This window comes from Gordionus sp. m RMFG-2023, chromosome 4, assembly GCF_954871325.1.
Source record: "Gordionus sp. m RMFG-2023 chromosome 4, tfGorSpeb1-WG-v2, whole genome shotgun sequence".
NCBI classification, from domain to species: Eukaryota; Metazoa; Nematomorpha; class Gordioida; order Chordodea; family Parachordodidae; genus Gordionus; species Gordionus sp. m RMFG-2023.
The window spans coordinates 19164986-19180588 of NC_088778.1; the positions used below are offsets into that span (position 1 = coordinate 19164986).

At 25.5% G+C, this 15603-nt stretch overlaps 1 protein-coding gene across 2 annotated transcripts in view; it reads right to left on the reverse strand.

Annotated features, from left to right (window-relative positions):
• Nucleotides 1-1374: 1374 nt before the first annotated feature.
• Nucleotides 1375-15603, reverse strand: part of LOC135927762 (pumilio homolog 2-like) — a 64861-nt gene continuing 50632 nt past the window's right edge. For both annotated transcript variants that reach the window (XM_065463922.1, XM_065463924.1), the window contains 3 exons: nt 3466-3713; nt 3324-3407; nt 1375-2995 (listed from right to left, as the gene is read on the reverse strand). In XM_065463922.1, coding sequence (XP_065319994.1) covers nt 2710-2995; nt 3324-3407; nt 3466-3713 — 618 coding nt within the window. In that variant the 3' untranslated portion in view covers nt 1375-2709. The remainder of the gene's footprint in view (nt 2996-3323; nt 3408-3465; nt 3714-15603) is intronic.

Below are 15603 nucleotides of genomic sequence, written 5' to 3' on the forward strand. Positions count from 1 at the left end.
GGTTATAACTCGGTTACGCTTAGTGATATCGATATCCGGTTTAAAGATTATTAATGTACACATTGAATACTACATAATTGCCAAGTTTCAGATTACAATCTTTTATATTTTCGGTTTTGGCAAAGTTTTAACACTTTCTTATTTTGCTCATAACCCAGTAACGGTTCATTCCGCTGCTTTCCGGTTAGAAGATCAATTAACGGGCTACACAATGGTATAGGTTTCGGTAATTTACCTCAAATCGTTCCGTCAGCTTCAAAATTTCACATTTTCCTTATAACTCATTAACCTTTAATTCCGCTGATGTCTAGTTTGAAGATCAATTAAGACTCTAAATATTGTCATAGGTTTTATTAATTGATCCTCAGATCGTTCCGCCAACTTCACAGATTTGTATCTAAAAACAGATACCTCTATCTAGATACAGATACATTTTGGTATATGGATTAGAGATCTGCAAAAATAGGCACGGCTACTACCCGGCCCGGTCCGAACGGGCTATGGGCCGAGCCTCTTTTTTTAAAAAATTTATGGGCCCGGTTGGGCCTTGAAAATTTTTTAAATACTAAATTTAAAAATTTTATGTTGAATTTTATAAGTAAAAATATGGGATTTTATTTATAGAAACTAGACGCCATATGACATATATCTTTTATTTTGAAAGAATTCATTTCTATATTTAAATAAATTCGGGCCGGTCTGGCAAAACATTTTTTAAAAAAAATTGGGTTTGGGCCAAGCTTGAAAAATTAGGTCCGATGCTGATAACTAATCTAGATATAGTATCCACTAGATACTTTAACAACTCCAATTATAATTAAAAAAATGAGGCTCTCGTATTTATTAAAAAAAATCTAATATGTTATAATTTTATATATTAAATACAATTATTATTCATACCAACATAAAATGGATATATTATCAAATATATGTTTTTTATTATAGTCTCAATTAGAAATAAAAAAAATTAAATTAAATGCATAATTTGATTTTTTGCATAAATATTGATTTCTTAATTACATTTGGTTTAAAGGGGGGAGGGGGAAATATCAATATAAATATCGGATCGATTTTGAAGCAATATTTGATCGGTGAAAAATATATGGATCGGCACATAAGCAATTAAATTACACTACAGTATTGGGCTGGGAACCAACATTTAAATCCCAAGATTAACAAAATATTGACTTTGGTTCAAAGTAATATATAGAGTTTTTATATCATTTCTTGTTTTATTATTGCTATTGGTTTGACTATAATTGTTAATAAATTTAAAGAATAAAAAATAGTGATTTTAAAAAACTTATAAATAATATATATATTTGAAATAGTGGCGTAGTCAGGATTTATCTAATAACAAAATTTTACAGAGAATTTCATTATAGATTTTTTTATTGTTCAAATACTATATATAACATCCCATTTTTTAACCAGCTGTGTTGAGCACTAAGCGCTCTTGTTTGTCTGATCAAAATTTTGAAATCAATTGTTGCTAAAAATAAATAAAAAATTGTTACATAAAGATGTTATCTTATAATATATTATTTTTGCATAATTTTATTTATATTATAATTAAATATATGAATATTTTTTTATAAAACGATCTTATATATTCTTTTTGTATAGTTTTATCTTATTATATATTGTAGGAAAAAAATAAATATTATTTTTGTATATATTTAATTTTTTTAAGTAACGGTCGGTAACGCGCTTCTTTTTTGTAGTAACGTTTACAGCACAATAATATTGTTAAAAATAATTCATATCGTCTGGAAGTTACAATAACTTATTTTTGAAAATATTTTATTAATAAAAATCATCACGAATAAATCATTATATTCTAATACAAAAAATATGGGTAAAAATTTACAATATATAATAGAAAGAAATATTATAAATATTCTTACCTAAGGCGTTAAAAATAAAAATTGAAGCTAAATATGAATATTAGTCATATAATATAGACTGACTAACAATGTATATTACAAAAAATAATTTACATAAAAGTGGTCTTTACATTATAATAAACCAAAAATATTCTTTAAATATTATCAGGATATTGTATAAGCATTAAAATTTTATAAAATAAAAATAAACATGAATGATAATTTTCATTATTTTACAAAATGTTGCTAAATTTAAATGGTAACAATTTTACAAATGATACAATATAAATTTAAAAAAATAATATAATCACTATATAATAAATACAAATGATATAACGCATTATTCGCATAAATAAATTTATTTTATGTAGTCTTCTAGCGAATTGTTTAAAAATAATATCAAAATATATACATTTTAAATGCAAATATTTTAAAAAATGTAAGCAAAGAATTAAAAATCGTAATATCATGAATAAAATAGAGGAAGGTTTATTTAATGAATCCTTAGCACCGAAATATAGATTATAAACAAATCAATATTATTTAAGAGCCTTACATATTGAGTGATTTAAGTTAGATAACGAAATTAATTTAACCATCATAAATATCATTAATTATTTTAAACCAAAATCATTATTTAAAAATTCATTAATTAGAAAATAATTATTTTAAAACTATCAAAATAAAATAATATGAAAAACAATTTAAAGCTATTACATGATTTATTATGTGATTATTTTAAAATATATCCATTTTAAATTATTTAGTAATTAAATTGTTGAAAAATTTAAGTTAATAAACTGAATTCATATGTATATGATAATTAGACTAAATTGATGGAAGAAGGTGACAATGATAAATTATTAGAACAACAATCATCATGTTCAAGGGAAGTCAAGGGGGTAGATGCATGAGCAGCAGCTAAGCAAAATTTATCGAGTTTAGTTAGAACGTGTTTTCCGTAGGTAAATTTGCGAAGCGAAATAGCATGGGGCCTAATCCGATGAAGCAAAAGTTTTTTTTGATTGCAATCTGACAACTCAAGGACTTTCTGAATAACATAATTTGCAAATTGGTCTTTTATCATTATCAATAGGGCGCAGTTGCTCCTAATATAAGCAAAATATTATATATTTTAAATTATAAAACAAGGTGTAGCTACTATATTTCTTATACAACGATTTAGTTTCGTTCCGGTTATTTTGGGACAAATTTATCTGTTTAGCAATTCATGTCGGCGATTTTTTTTATAAGTTTTGGATTTTTTATAATTATGATTATTTAAAACGACATTAAACAATTCGAAAATATCTATTAACGGTTCAGTTCTTTCCTTTTATTATTTTATTTTAATGGTTGATTACTATTTCAAGGTTCAGTACGATACCCTGTCAAAATAATAAATATTTTATATATGTAATAAAAATTAATAAATACCCTTCGCCTGTATTGCATATTTCCTCAATAAGCATCATTTTTTCCACCCTCGAAGAATGAATAATACATTTTTCTATAACATTACTATATAAATAAATAATTATAGACAAAACATTATCTTCTAATTTTTTAAATATTTAACCTAGCAAATTTATGTTGGCTCAGAGGAACTATTTTACCACGCAATGATTGTATAATTTTGCTTTTATCGTCAAGCTGTCCATGTTCAAGAACATGTTGTATTACATAATTACCATATTGATCTTGAACCAATTTTTCAATGTTCTCGTGCATTTCCTCCAGTATTAATTTAACCTGACTAGAGGAACAATGTTCTAAGATTCGTTGAATAACTCGACAACCATATGGATGAATTGATAGCAGGTATACCTAGTTTTTTTTAAAATTATTCAATGTATGATGAATAACGTACGTACATCTCTATAATAAAAAATATTATTAATAATAAAATATTGATATAAGATATTTTTAAAATTTTCATAAAGACAGTGGTGTAGACGAATGACAGAAAATCCACGTAAAAAAATATATCCTAAAAATATAATTTATTTTTTTTAGAAAATTAAATAGGAAAAATTATTATCCATAAATATATTCCCAGAAAAAAATTCCTCAAATGAAAATATTCCCAAATAAATAATAAAAAGTAGTAAAGTTAAACCTAAATTTTAAAATGTTATAATTTATATTTTTATCCCCGGAAAAAAATTCCCCAAACGAAAATATTCCTAAACAAACAATAAAAAATAGTAAAGTTAAACCTAATTTTTAAAATGTTATAATTTATATTTTTGGTCGGACCTCTCCACGCTTAAGACATGATATCAGAATTATTTGGCTTGATACCTGGTTACTTTTTTTGACTGGCGAAATTGATTGAGAATTAATAAGTAAAGAACTAAATATTAAAGCATAACACATATTTAGTCTGGCATAATGCAAATTTTGACATTTTTTCCCCAACAGAATAAACAATAAAATGTACTAAGCGCGACTTAATGGTTCGGTATAAGGTTTCAGAATTAATAAGTCCAAACGCTTGCTCACTATACGCTTAAAGTGCAACGTCTTGTTTTTAATTCGCTTTATTTTTGTGGTTCAGAAAATTCATCGAAAAATTAATATATACTAATGTGACATTAAATATTTTCACAAACCAGATATTTAACTTTTCTATATTTTCCATTCTAGCATGTTAATTTTTTCTTATTTTGCCAATAACCTTTTTCTTTAAATTGTCTTCCAAACCATACCCATTTTCCACAGAAATTTATGAGAGGTAAAATTTTTATTGAAAATATCAGTAAAAATCTATAATTTCGTTATAATTTTATTTTTAGAAATATCTCATAAGATATTACAAAAATTAAAGTGGGACATCTGATATCCCATTGTGCATATAAATAATTTATGATTTTTTATTCATAAAATGGTTTAAAACAATTTCATCACGAACAGAAAATAACTAATCTGAGCGATATCCATTATTAACAGCTAAGCAATGTGTATACCTTCTTCTTTGAACTGATTTTATAGATAAATGGGGCGGCATATTTCCTAACCCCCCAAGGAAACTCTTTTTATTACTTTTGGTAAGCTTTCCATATAAAATACCATTTCTGCCAGCATACCAGATATTAATTCCCTACTAAAGTCTTCCATAGTCATACAAGGCTAATCAAATATGAGTTTACTATGGCTACAAAATAATTTAATACAATTTTGATAAAATTATAATACCTGCATCAATGAAATAGTCGATTTTGTTACTTTTTCTCAGACCTGTAGACCAGACCCTAAGACCGGGTACACGGGCCGTATTTTATTTTTTTTTAAATATACCCGGACCGGGCCTAAAAAAAATTTTAAATACCCGCGTTGGGTCGAAAATACTTTTTTTTAAAAATACCGGGGCCCGTATATTATAAAAAATATTTTAGAAAAATCAGGGACGGCAGAAAATATAAAATCCGGGCCGAGCCGAAAAATTTCGTATGATTTTATTGATGAAAAACCGCGCAATTCATATTTTCGATCTTTCTCTTTCCTTTCAAACTCCATGACATTACATCAACAGGGTTACAATAATTGAGATGAGCAGAAATCATCTATCCATCAATTTAATGGAAAGATGCCATCTTCGTTTATCATCCAATCAACCATTTTTTTAATCTCATTTCAAAGTCGGTGTCGAATACGTGTATTGAAAAAGAAAAGTTAATTATAATTTTAAAGATAAATATAAAATTTGACAGGATATTTGAAATGTTTAAATTGTAAGCAAATTTTCCGTTTAATTAATTTATTTTATTTTAGAATGATTTGATTAACTATATATTTTAATAATTTAATTTGGCATCTTCAATCTTGGTTCATAATAAACATTACTTGTTTAAGCATTGGTGCCGAAACCGTATGTACTATAGGCCTAAAACTTCAGTCTAATTAACTCAGCAAAGAAATTCTAAAAAAGGGGAGGGGGATTTATGAAATGACCATCGACCTTAAGACAAAGAATAAGATCAATTAAGATAAATTGTTACAATATCCAGGCAAATGGTCGTAGAAGAAACGGAAGAGCATATTTTAGTAGCTATAGTAGAAGTAACGCATGTTCAAAAGAGTATAGAATTAGTCGTTTAGTTACAAGAGATCGTTTTAGCTAAAAGAAATTTGTCACAAAACATCGTAATAACTAAAAGAAATTTGCTACAAGAGATCGTTATCGTTACAAGAAATCTATTGTTATAAGAGGTCGTTAAGATACAGGTAGTAGTTATCGTATAAGAAATCTTTGTTACAAGAAATTGTTATCGTTACAAGAGATTACCGTTTCATAGAGGTTTGATCGTAGACAATGTGACAAAAGAAGTATTTAGTAGTGGCCTTCGCAAAAGATGGGGATAACTCAATGTTTTAGAATCAGTCAAACGTATAGCTAGCTATCAGGGATTCAAACCGAAACGAATATTAGTTCGGTTCAGATAAAAATAACGGTTCCAGGTTCAGGTTCGGTAAAAATAATAATATCGGATCGGTTCGAACCTCGAAAAACCGGTTATAACACTTTTGTATTCAAACCTACATTCGAATTATGTATAGGGAAGAATATATATTTTATTTCATCATTAAAATAAAAAATACATACATAAAACCTTAATTTTTATTAAGTGTACATAAAATAATATTTAACTAGGAGATAGTATAAATTTAATTGTTGAAACATCTTTCCGCACTAAATTAGGTAGCTGGCACTATGATATCAGAGAATTTTCATAATTCTGGGTATCAATTACTCTGATCTCTCCAATAGTTTAAAATATTCATATTTTTTATTTAACCTTTCTTTAGATAAATTAACTAAAATATTTCTAATATTCTCCGATTTTTGTAACAGATTTTGTTTGTTACCATCTTTTCTTAAAAGAAGACTTTCTACCAAATCATTTTAAGTATATTAACCGGCATTGATTCACCTTCACTAAAATCCACCACTCTTAAAACAAAGTTTAATTCCATGTTATGCCATATTTTAATAATATGCTCTCTGCCTTGGTTTTTTTCTTAAGTCAAAAGCACTTTGTATCTATATAATAAAAGTTAAAAATATCATTAAGAAAATCTTATTATTTTTAATAAATAGATAGAAAAATATGTAATGTAAAATAAATTAATAATTAATGTAAATAAAATTATTATTTAAATTAATTACAAGATATAATATAATATTTTTAAAACATACCTTAAATCTAGATATAGGCATGATAAAAAGGCATTGTTGTTTCATTTTAAAATTTAGAGCATCTATTATTGAACCAGCAAAGGGTGAAGTATAAATAGAAATTTCTAATTTAACCTTTAGCAATATGCCATAAAAATCCCATAAAGTTAGCTGCTCAAGTTGTAAGTTCTTGGTAGCTACTTTAAATTTTAGGATGTTTATTAACCCTATAAATGCTTCCCATTCCAAAGCTGTAAAATAAGGTTCACTGTATGCTGCTTGAATGGTCTGCAATTAAAGGTGATCAACTCAGTAAAAGCATCGATTATTATTTTTTTTATTTAGTTTTAATGATATTGCTTGTTCTTTTAATGTTTCTTCTATTGTTTGTTGGCTTGATGACATCTTTTATTTAATTTTATTAGGCTATTGTGATATTTTGTTAATTTTATCGAATTCTAGAGGGTGGTTTCGTTTTATGTGACGCTCAAGATTTGTTCGACCTTTCGTATTTATTTGACAATCAGTAATATTATATTGCTGTGCCATTTATAATATAATTTTTCTCTAGGATAATTTATAAGTTTAAAATATTTAAAAAATGTTGTAAAATGGCAATATAGTAAATTTATAGAAATTATGACTGACACTTATCAATCAAATGTAATAATCTTTATAACAATTCGAATATAATTAAAATTTTTGCAATATACTAGTAACTATTAACTTTAACATACATATTATTTTATAAGTATAAAATAATAAGGCTTGAACCAGTTCAGAGGCATTAAAGCAGTTCGGTTCAGGTTCGGCTAGAAAAAATACCGGGTTTTAGCGGTTTAATGGTTCGGTTTGGATCCCTGATAGCTATCCTGTATGGGGAGTTCAGAATGGATTTAGGCCTATTAAAGGAAGGTGTGTCGAATACGTATATTGAAAAAAAAGTTAATTATAATTTTAATATAAAATTTGTAAGGATAATTGAAATGTTTATAAATTGTAAGCAAATTATATGACATTTATAAAAAACTAGGTAATAACCGTCAAGAATAACGGGGTTAAGGGGTAATTAGTTGTGTACATATACTTTATTTTATAAAAACATTAAAATTTAGAAAAGAGGTAAATTTGTGAATCACACTTCATAAGATATTCTTAATCCCGTCTTTCCTGATGAGCAAAATAAAAAATATATAAAGAATACCAGAGCTCCCGTTAGTCAGCATTGCTGAGCCCGTCAAAAATGACGGGGAATGAGAATTTTCTACTCTTATGATAGTTGTTACCTGTTATTTGAAAATAATAGTGCTGTAAACATTTCCAAAAAAATCGAACGCGTTCACTTTCACTTTCAAAAAAAAAGAACATGTTCATGAACGTGTTCACGTTCGTTCAAAATTTTATGATTTTTTTTTAAAAATTTAATTAATATAAATAAATGTCTCAGTTTTTAACATAATATATTAGCCATATTAAAATATAACATAGTTTTATTTTGATAATATAATTATAAATTCAATATAATAGAGCGAATAAAAAGATAGTTTTATTTATAAAAAAATTTCTTAAAATTTTAATAACGATTGTTTTCAAAATTTTTATCTGATAGACAGGAACACTTGGGGCAGATGAGGGGATTGCGGTATTATACTCAATAAGCAGCTCTTAACGTGGAGAATTAACTTTACTTACTCGTCAAAAAAAAGGATATCTCGAAATTAACAGTTTTTGCATCATTTCTAAGGTTTTCAAAGCATTTTTTAAATAATGCTATAAGTTTATTTTTTATATGTTCGTTCTATGGAAGTTTTAACCATGGCCATTGAAGCTTAAAGAACATATTGATCTTTATATATATGTTCAAATCTTTAAAAAATAAAATATATGTAATTAATTTTAATACTTTTTATTAATCCCATTAGTTGATCATAATTTAGTCCACTAATTTTTTAATTTTAAAATAACTATCGTTATTGTTGGGGTCAAATAATTTAATGATTTTACTTAGTTATATTATATAAAATAATTAATATTACAATCAAATGTCTTTTTAAATTGGAATTTGAAGATTTTGAAACTGATATATTACTTTTTGGGCACATTTTATATTTGGTAAGTATTGAATTAGTTTCTTCAATATAGGATGTTACTGTAAAATATTTATCAAATTTGGGCCTTGGTAATGTTAATTCATCTGATTTTGAATTTTCAGAATCAGATAATGATGATGAAATAATAATATCCATGCTTATGGTAATCTATTAAATTAAAATAACAATAATATTCAAATTAATATATTATAATAATGGTGTTTTAAAAAAAATGAAATGTGAAAATAAAAAATAGTTGATATAAGACTTTTTTCTTAAAAAAATCGGATTAATATTAAATTTTTCAAATTATGATGATTTAGAAATGTTTCTAAGGTTCAAGGATAAAAATGAAAACAGCAAAACTTACAAAAAGAATGAATTCTATGAACTACAAAAAAAAATTCGAGCCGTCTAGATAAATCAAAAAATTTGCTAGAATATTGAGAATCCAATAAAAATTCGATCCTATATGAATTGGTCCAAATCATATTAGCAACTCCATATAGTCAGTAAGTGCTGAACGTTGTTTTTCGACACTCAAATTTACTAACATCACAATGAACCAATATAAATGATAATCTATTAGAAAATATTGCTTCGATGTAATTAAAATGTGTAGATTTAAAAAATATATTTAGATATTTTTCTAGGAACGTTCCGGACGGAACAATTGTTTATGCCCGAAACTGGAACGGGACGCAAAAATGTCCTTGTTATATGTCTCTGATTATAACTAAGAAAAAGAAAATTTTAGCCTCCACCTCCAAAAGCGGAACAGCGGCTGAGATACAGGTCTCTAAAAGTCGATCACAATGGTAAACCTTTAAAGTTATATATTGTTTAAAAAATCAAAATACCAAAAACCGTAATGATAATAAAATAAAATCGGCATTTTATTTTCTCTCAAATTTTATATATATAGAATAGGACTAATAATAAATGTGCAAAATTTCAAGTTGGGCCAGGAGTAGGGAAGCATAGATATTTTTATCGGATCGGGCCGATATTTCACTCATTTTAAAATATCGATTATCGGCCAATATTATAAAATTTTCTGATCCGCTCCGATATATAGTGGCGTCTTTAACAAATATAAAATGTTATAAATTTTTTAAAAAAGTTTTATCGAAAATCATTTATTTTTATAAATAAAATCGAAATCTATTTTTATGTATATTTTTTTAATAATAATAATTAATTATGCCAAATTGTTATTTTTTTGCGCATTCTGTTTATAAAAGTGTGCGATAATCTCTTCAGAATCTGTTTTTAGCGAAGCTGGTGATATTGACAGTTACCTTCGTCACAGTCTGACCTCTGGTAAATTGGAAATTTTGGTATTTCTAAAAAGAAATCTTCGATATATTAATGTTAAATATTTATTTCAAATTTTATATTTGTTTATTACTTATTATGTATATAATTTAAAAAAGTGATTTAACAATAAAAATATTTTATATACTTTTAGAATTGCAATTGAATTGAATATAAACTATAACTGATCATTGTGATATATTTGAATGACATAAGTTATGGTATAGTTAAATTATAGATGTTATACTAATAAAAAGTATATTAAAAAATTAAAACCATTGATATCTTTACAGAATACAAAATTAGATATGATATCGGATAGGTAATCCGCCGATAATTTAATATCGAGGATTATCGGATCGGATCGGCCTCCAAAAATTGGTTGGCATTTTAATCATTAGTCAATTGTAAAAATTCGTAATAAATATTTGATAAATCAGATATTAAGCGAAAATATTTTAAATATTTTATGTATTTAAAGATTGAATCAGGGTGGAGGACTATTGTTATTTATGTAATATATACTTCGTTCCTAAAATTTGCATTTATATACGTTGTGAAGGTCTAAGAAAGATACTTCCTCTGGGAATGTTTTTCAAGATGATATTATAGATATCATTGAAAAATTTTATAATTCCGATGAAAATAGTGGTAAAATGCCTGGATAAAACTATTTTAATTCAATAAAGGTTAAAGGAGAGAAGTGCCAATTGTAGAAGACTCATTATGCAATCTTAGGGAACAATATTCTAATTTTAAAAGAAAAACATGGTGACATAAAAGTGGGCTTAATTTACTTTATAAGAAATCATTTTTTATTTAAAAATATATATTAAAATAACACAAATTTAAACATTAAATAATTGTACCGAATTATTGTGATAGCAATGTTTTGTTTTAGTTTATAAAAAGGAGAGATATGTTTTTTTTAGTAAAATGTATTTTAGCTGAGGACCAGGAACCCTTGCTATGTGCATTATTCATCAAAATTTCAAATTGATGTTGAACGGCGGAAGATTTTCCCAATTAATGTTTAATGATATTATCAGGATTAAATATATTGCTCAATCTCTCTGTAATCCTGCAACTCCTGATTGCTACTTTAGAAAATGGAAATTTTGCGCGGGTTTCCACAATATAAGAGAAAAGTATGAGATATCATTTGACAATAGTGCAACTGATTATATCACTTTCAAACAATGGTTATCTGTAGATAGAACGACTCTTGAAATATATTTTTCGAAAAATTTAATTTCAATTCATCAAATAATTAACCATAGTCCCCCCCATAATACTTTTTCATAGCTTAAATAACTATTCATTTAAAAAAATTAATTTCAATTCATCAATTTATTAACAATAGCCCCCCCCCCCCGCCCCCACAATACTTTTTCATAGCTTAAATAAATATTCATTTAAATATTAATCATAAAATATTTGCTATCTTTTGATTTATATCACAATTATTGATAATATCAGAGACCTGCAGAGATTCCATTTGCACGGCACGGCCCGGATTTTTTTTTAAAAAAATTTTCCGCAACCAGAGGCATGGTTTTATATTTTCAGGCAGGACCCTGATCATATTGCACTTATTTTTAATTTTTATAGATCAATTTAAAATGTTAGGTTTTAAATTATATGGCCTCGGCCCGGGTAGTTTTCCCCAATATAGATATTTATTTTTAAAAAAAAATTTAGGCTCAACCTGGGTATATTCAAAAAAATTAAAATAAATATATATTAAGAATATTTTCAATATACTAATGATTAAAATACCAAATTTCCTAAACCTGCACTCGACCCAACTTGAAATTTTGCATATTTATTAAGTAATCCTATAGGTATTCAATAAAAAAAATGACAATTTTATTTTATGATCATTTACGGTTTTTGGCATTTAAATTTTTTTAACATACATCATTTTAAAGGCCTATTATTAATATATATATAAAGAAATCTAAACGAGCTTTTAGCTTAATTGTATCTAAAGATATTTATAATTAGAGAGTGCATTTTGCCCAAAATGCCCAATTTTTTCGAAATTTAGAGGCCCGTATCTTTGCCGCTGTTTAAAGTTGAAGGCTAAAATTTATTTTGATCTTAATTTTAATATATACAAAATCTTTATAAAAATTTTTAAAAAATCTGAAGGAGTCGGGTTGAAAATTATGTTTTTTGTTAAGTAATTAAAATATAACTTTACCAAATCGGAAATATGAATTTTAAAATATCAAAAATCTCAATATGGCGATTTTAATGAGTTTAAAATGTTAAATAACATCATTTATAATTTTTTAAACTAAAACTAATGACTAAAATTCATATTTTATTGGAAAGAAGCAATATATAAAGATCATTTCTTGGTTGTAATAAATTAGAAATTATATTTATAATTGAATGATTTTACATATATTTCTTAATGTTGATTGAAATAATTAAAATATATATGTATGTTTATAATGTAATATATTATGAATTACTTTATCGTTAATTATATATGATGATTTTATATGTATGTTTATTATAATATAATATCTGGTTAAGGTTTAGCTACTTTATATATCTTTTTCCGTGATTGATTATGATTGATGTTATGTATTATGAATAAAACAAGAATCAATATAACAATTTATTAAATTGGTAACCAATTTCGTACATTTTAAATAATGATAATAAGTTGTTTTATTAAAATTAACCTCCTAACCTTTATGAATATTTTCTAGCTATATATAGGCCAGAGATTGCGGCCCGGCCCGGCCAGGGCCGTATTTTAAATTTTTTTAATATACCCGGGCCGGGCCTAAAAATTTTTTTTTAAAATATATCCGGGCAGGGCCGGGGCTTAATATTTTTTATAAAAATTTTTACATTATGAGTTAATGGTTATAAGATTTTATTATATTATAGTTATGATTAATATAATATTGGGTGATGGTTAACACTACCTAAAACCCACAGATCGATCTAATTATTAATTTCCTGAAAATTTATTCAAAGTATTAATATATATTTTTTATAATTCATATCTAAATTTTTACAAAATATTTTACCAAAACAAATCAAATAAAGGAATACTTAAATAAGCCCCAATATTCAAGTATTATTAATATATTTTTTTATAATTCATATCTAAATTTTTAGAATATATTTTACCAAAACAATCAAATAAAGGAATATCACTTCTTGAAGTTTGTAATACCTTTCAAAGCGAAAAAGGAGAAATAAAATTGATTTTACTTAATATAAAGCATTTTTTAATTGAAAAATTTGTTTTACACAAGTATCATTTTATTTCTCTTTTTCTCTGTCCCAAATTCAAGCAATTACGTATGATGTCAGGGACAGATCGCAAGATGACGGAAAACTATATAAAAGATAATATTAAATTACAAGAGGCTCAGGAAGTAAATGAAATACCATCGACCAGTCAAATTACGACTGTTTTTAAACAAACTGAATCGTTTTATTACAAATGGGGCGATGGTAATTCTGGTAATATGTCAATACCCGATGATGAATATTATAATTACATAAATAAAAAAATAGATGAAACATTTAAGGTGGATAATTTGTTAGAGTGGTGGGCGGCTCATCAAAGCGAATTTTTTAGCAAAATTGGCAAAACGGGTATTGGCAATTCCTGCTTCAAGTGCAAGCTGTGAGCCGAATTTTTCCACTACTGGGAGAATTCTTGAAGGAAGAAGAAGTAATCTTCAACCTGATAGTATGCTTCTCTTTCTTCATGATAATTTGTGAATTTTTAATCTTTCTTGAGTATAGGGTTTCGTCAATCATGCTGGTTTTTTACTTTACAAACTGTCAAATATTTATTGCATTTATTATATTTACCTTGAGTCATGAAAGTTTTTAATCCAACATTTTTCATTATTTTTTTTTACAATATTATATAATACAATTATCTTCTTTTGTTAAAAATTTATATTATAAAATAAATTATATTAATATTGTGCAATTAGATTATATTTTCAAAATACTATTTATTATACATGCATTTTCTTAAATAGCGATTTATTTTTATTTTATAAATTGGGGACCCCAATGAAGAATTTCTTCGCCAGCAGATTTCCCTGGAAATTTGCCGGTCTAATTTTTTAAGTATTCACTCTTCTCTTGGATGATATATATCCCCCTCTTTTTTAAAATATATATTTTTTTTATAGTCCTTTAATTTCTTCATAGATTATATATATATTATATATTTATTTTTTTTATATTTAATTTTTAATATATCCATTTTAATATATATTTTTTAATCCTCTGTAATTTAATGATTATGAATAAATAATAAAGTTTAAAAAAATATATATATATATATTATATTCTCAAAATATTTCCCATTTTTATAAATTAAATATTAGTTTTATTTTTTATAAATGCAATATAAAATATAGTATATGCTCAAAATATTATTACCATTTTTATGAATATTAGTTTTATTTTTATAAATGCAATATAAAATATAGTATATGCTAAAAATATCCATTTTTATAAATAACAGTTTTATAATTTTTATAAATTCAATATAATATTCTCAAAATATTAGCTTTTTACATGTATTTTTTAAATAATAAGCGATAATACTAGCTGAAAAATATGGTAAAATACCTCATAGGTGAATTTTTGTATATACCAGGTCGAATATAATTTTAAAAAATTCCGAGGCGGGCCTAAAAAATATAAAACCAAATGGTGCCTCTGCAGGTCTCTGATAGGCTAAGGGAACCAGGCAAAAATTTATTAATCCCCCCCCCCCAGGAAAATTCAATTAAGCAGGAATGTGAACTCAAACTCTCTAACAAACCCTTTTATTTTTGAACACATTAATTTACAAAACACTGTATATTTCGCATTTTATCATTGTTATTATATCAAAATACAAATTTAAAAAGTAGTTTATTTTATGTGCCAAAATGTAATTTTTTAAATCGATAGCCATTAAATATAAATCAAAGCTATATAATGTTTTTATAATATATTATTACTTTTTAAAAAAAATTAATAAATAATAAATATTTATATGATAATATGATTATTATGACGAAAATGTCAATTGGCAACATTGGAATTTTCTAGTGTTGTTAAAGAACGAAGTTCCTAACGAACTTTG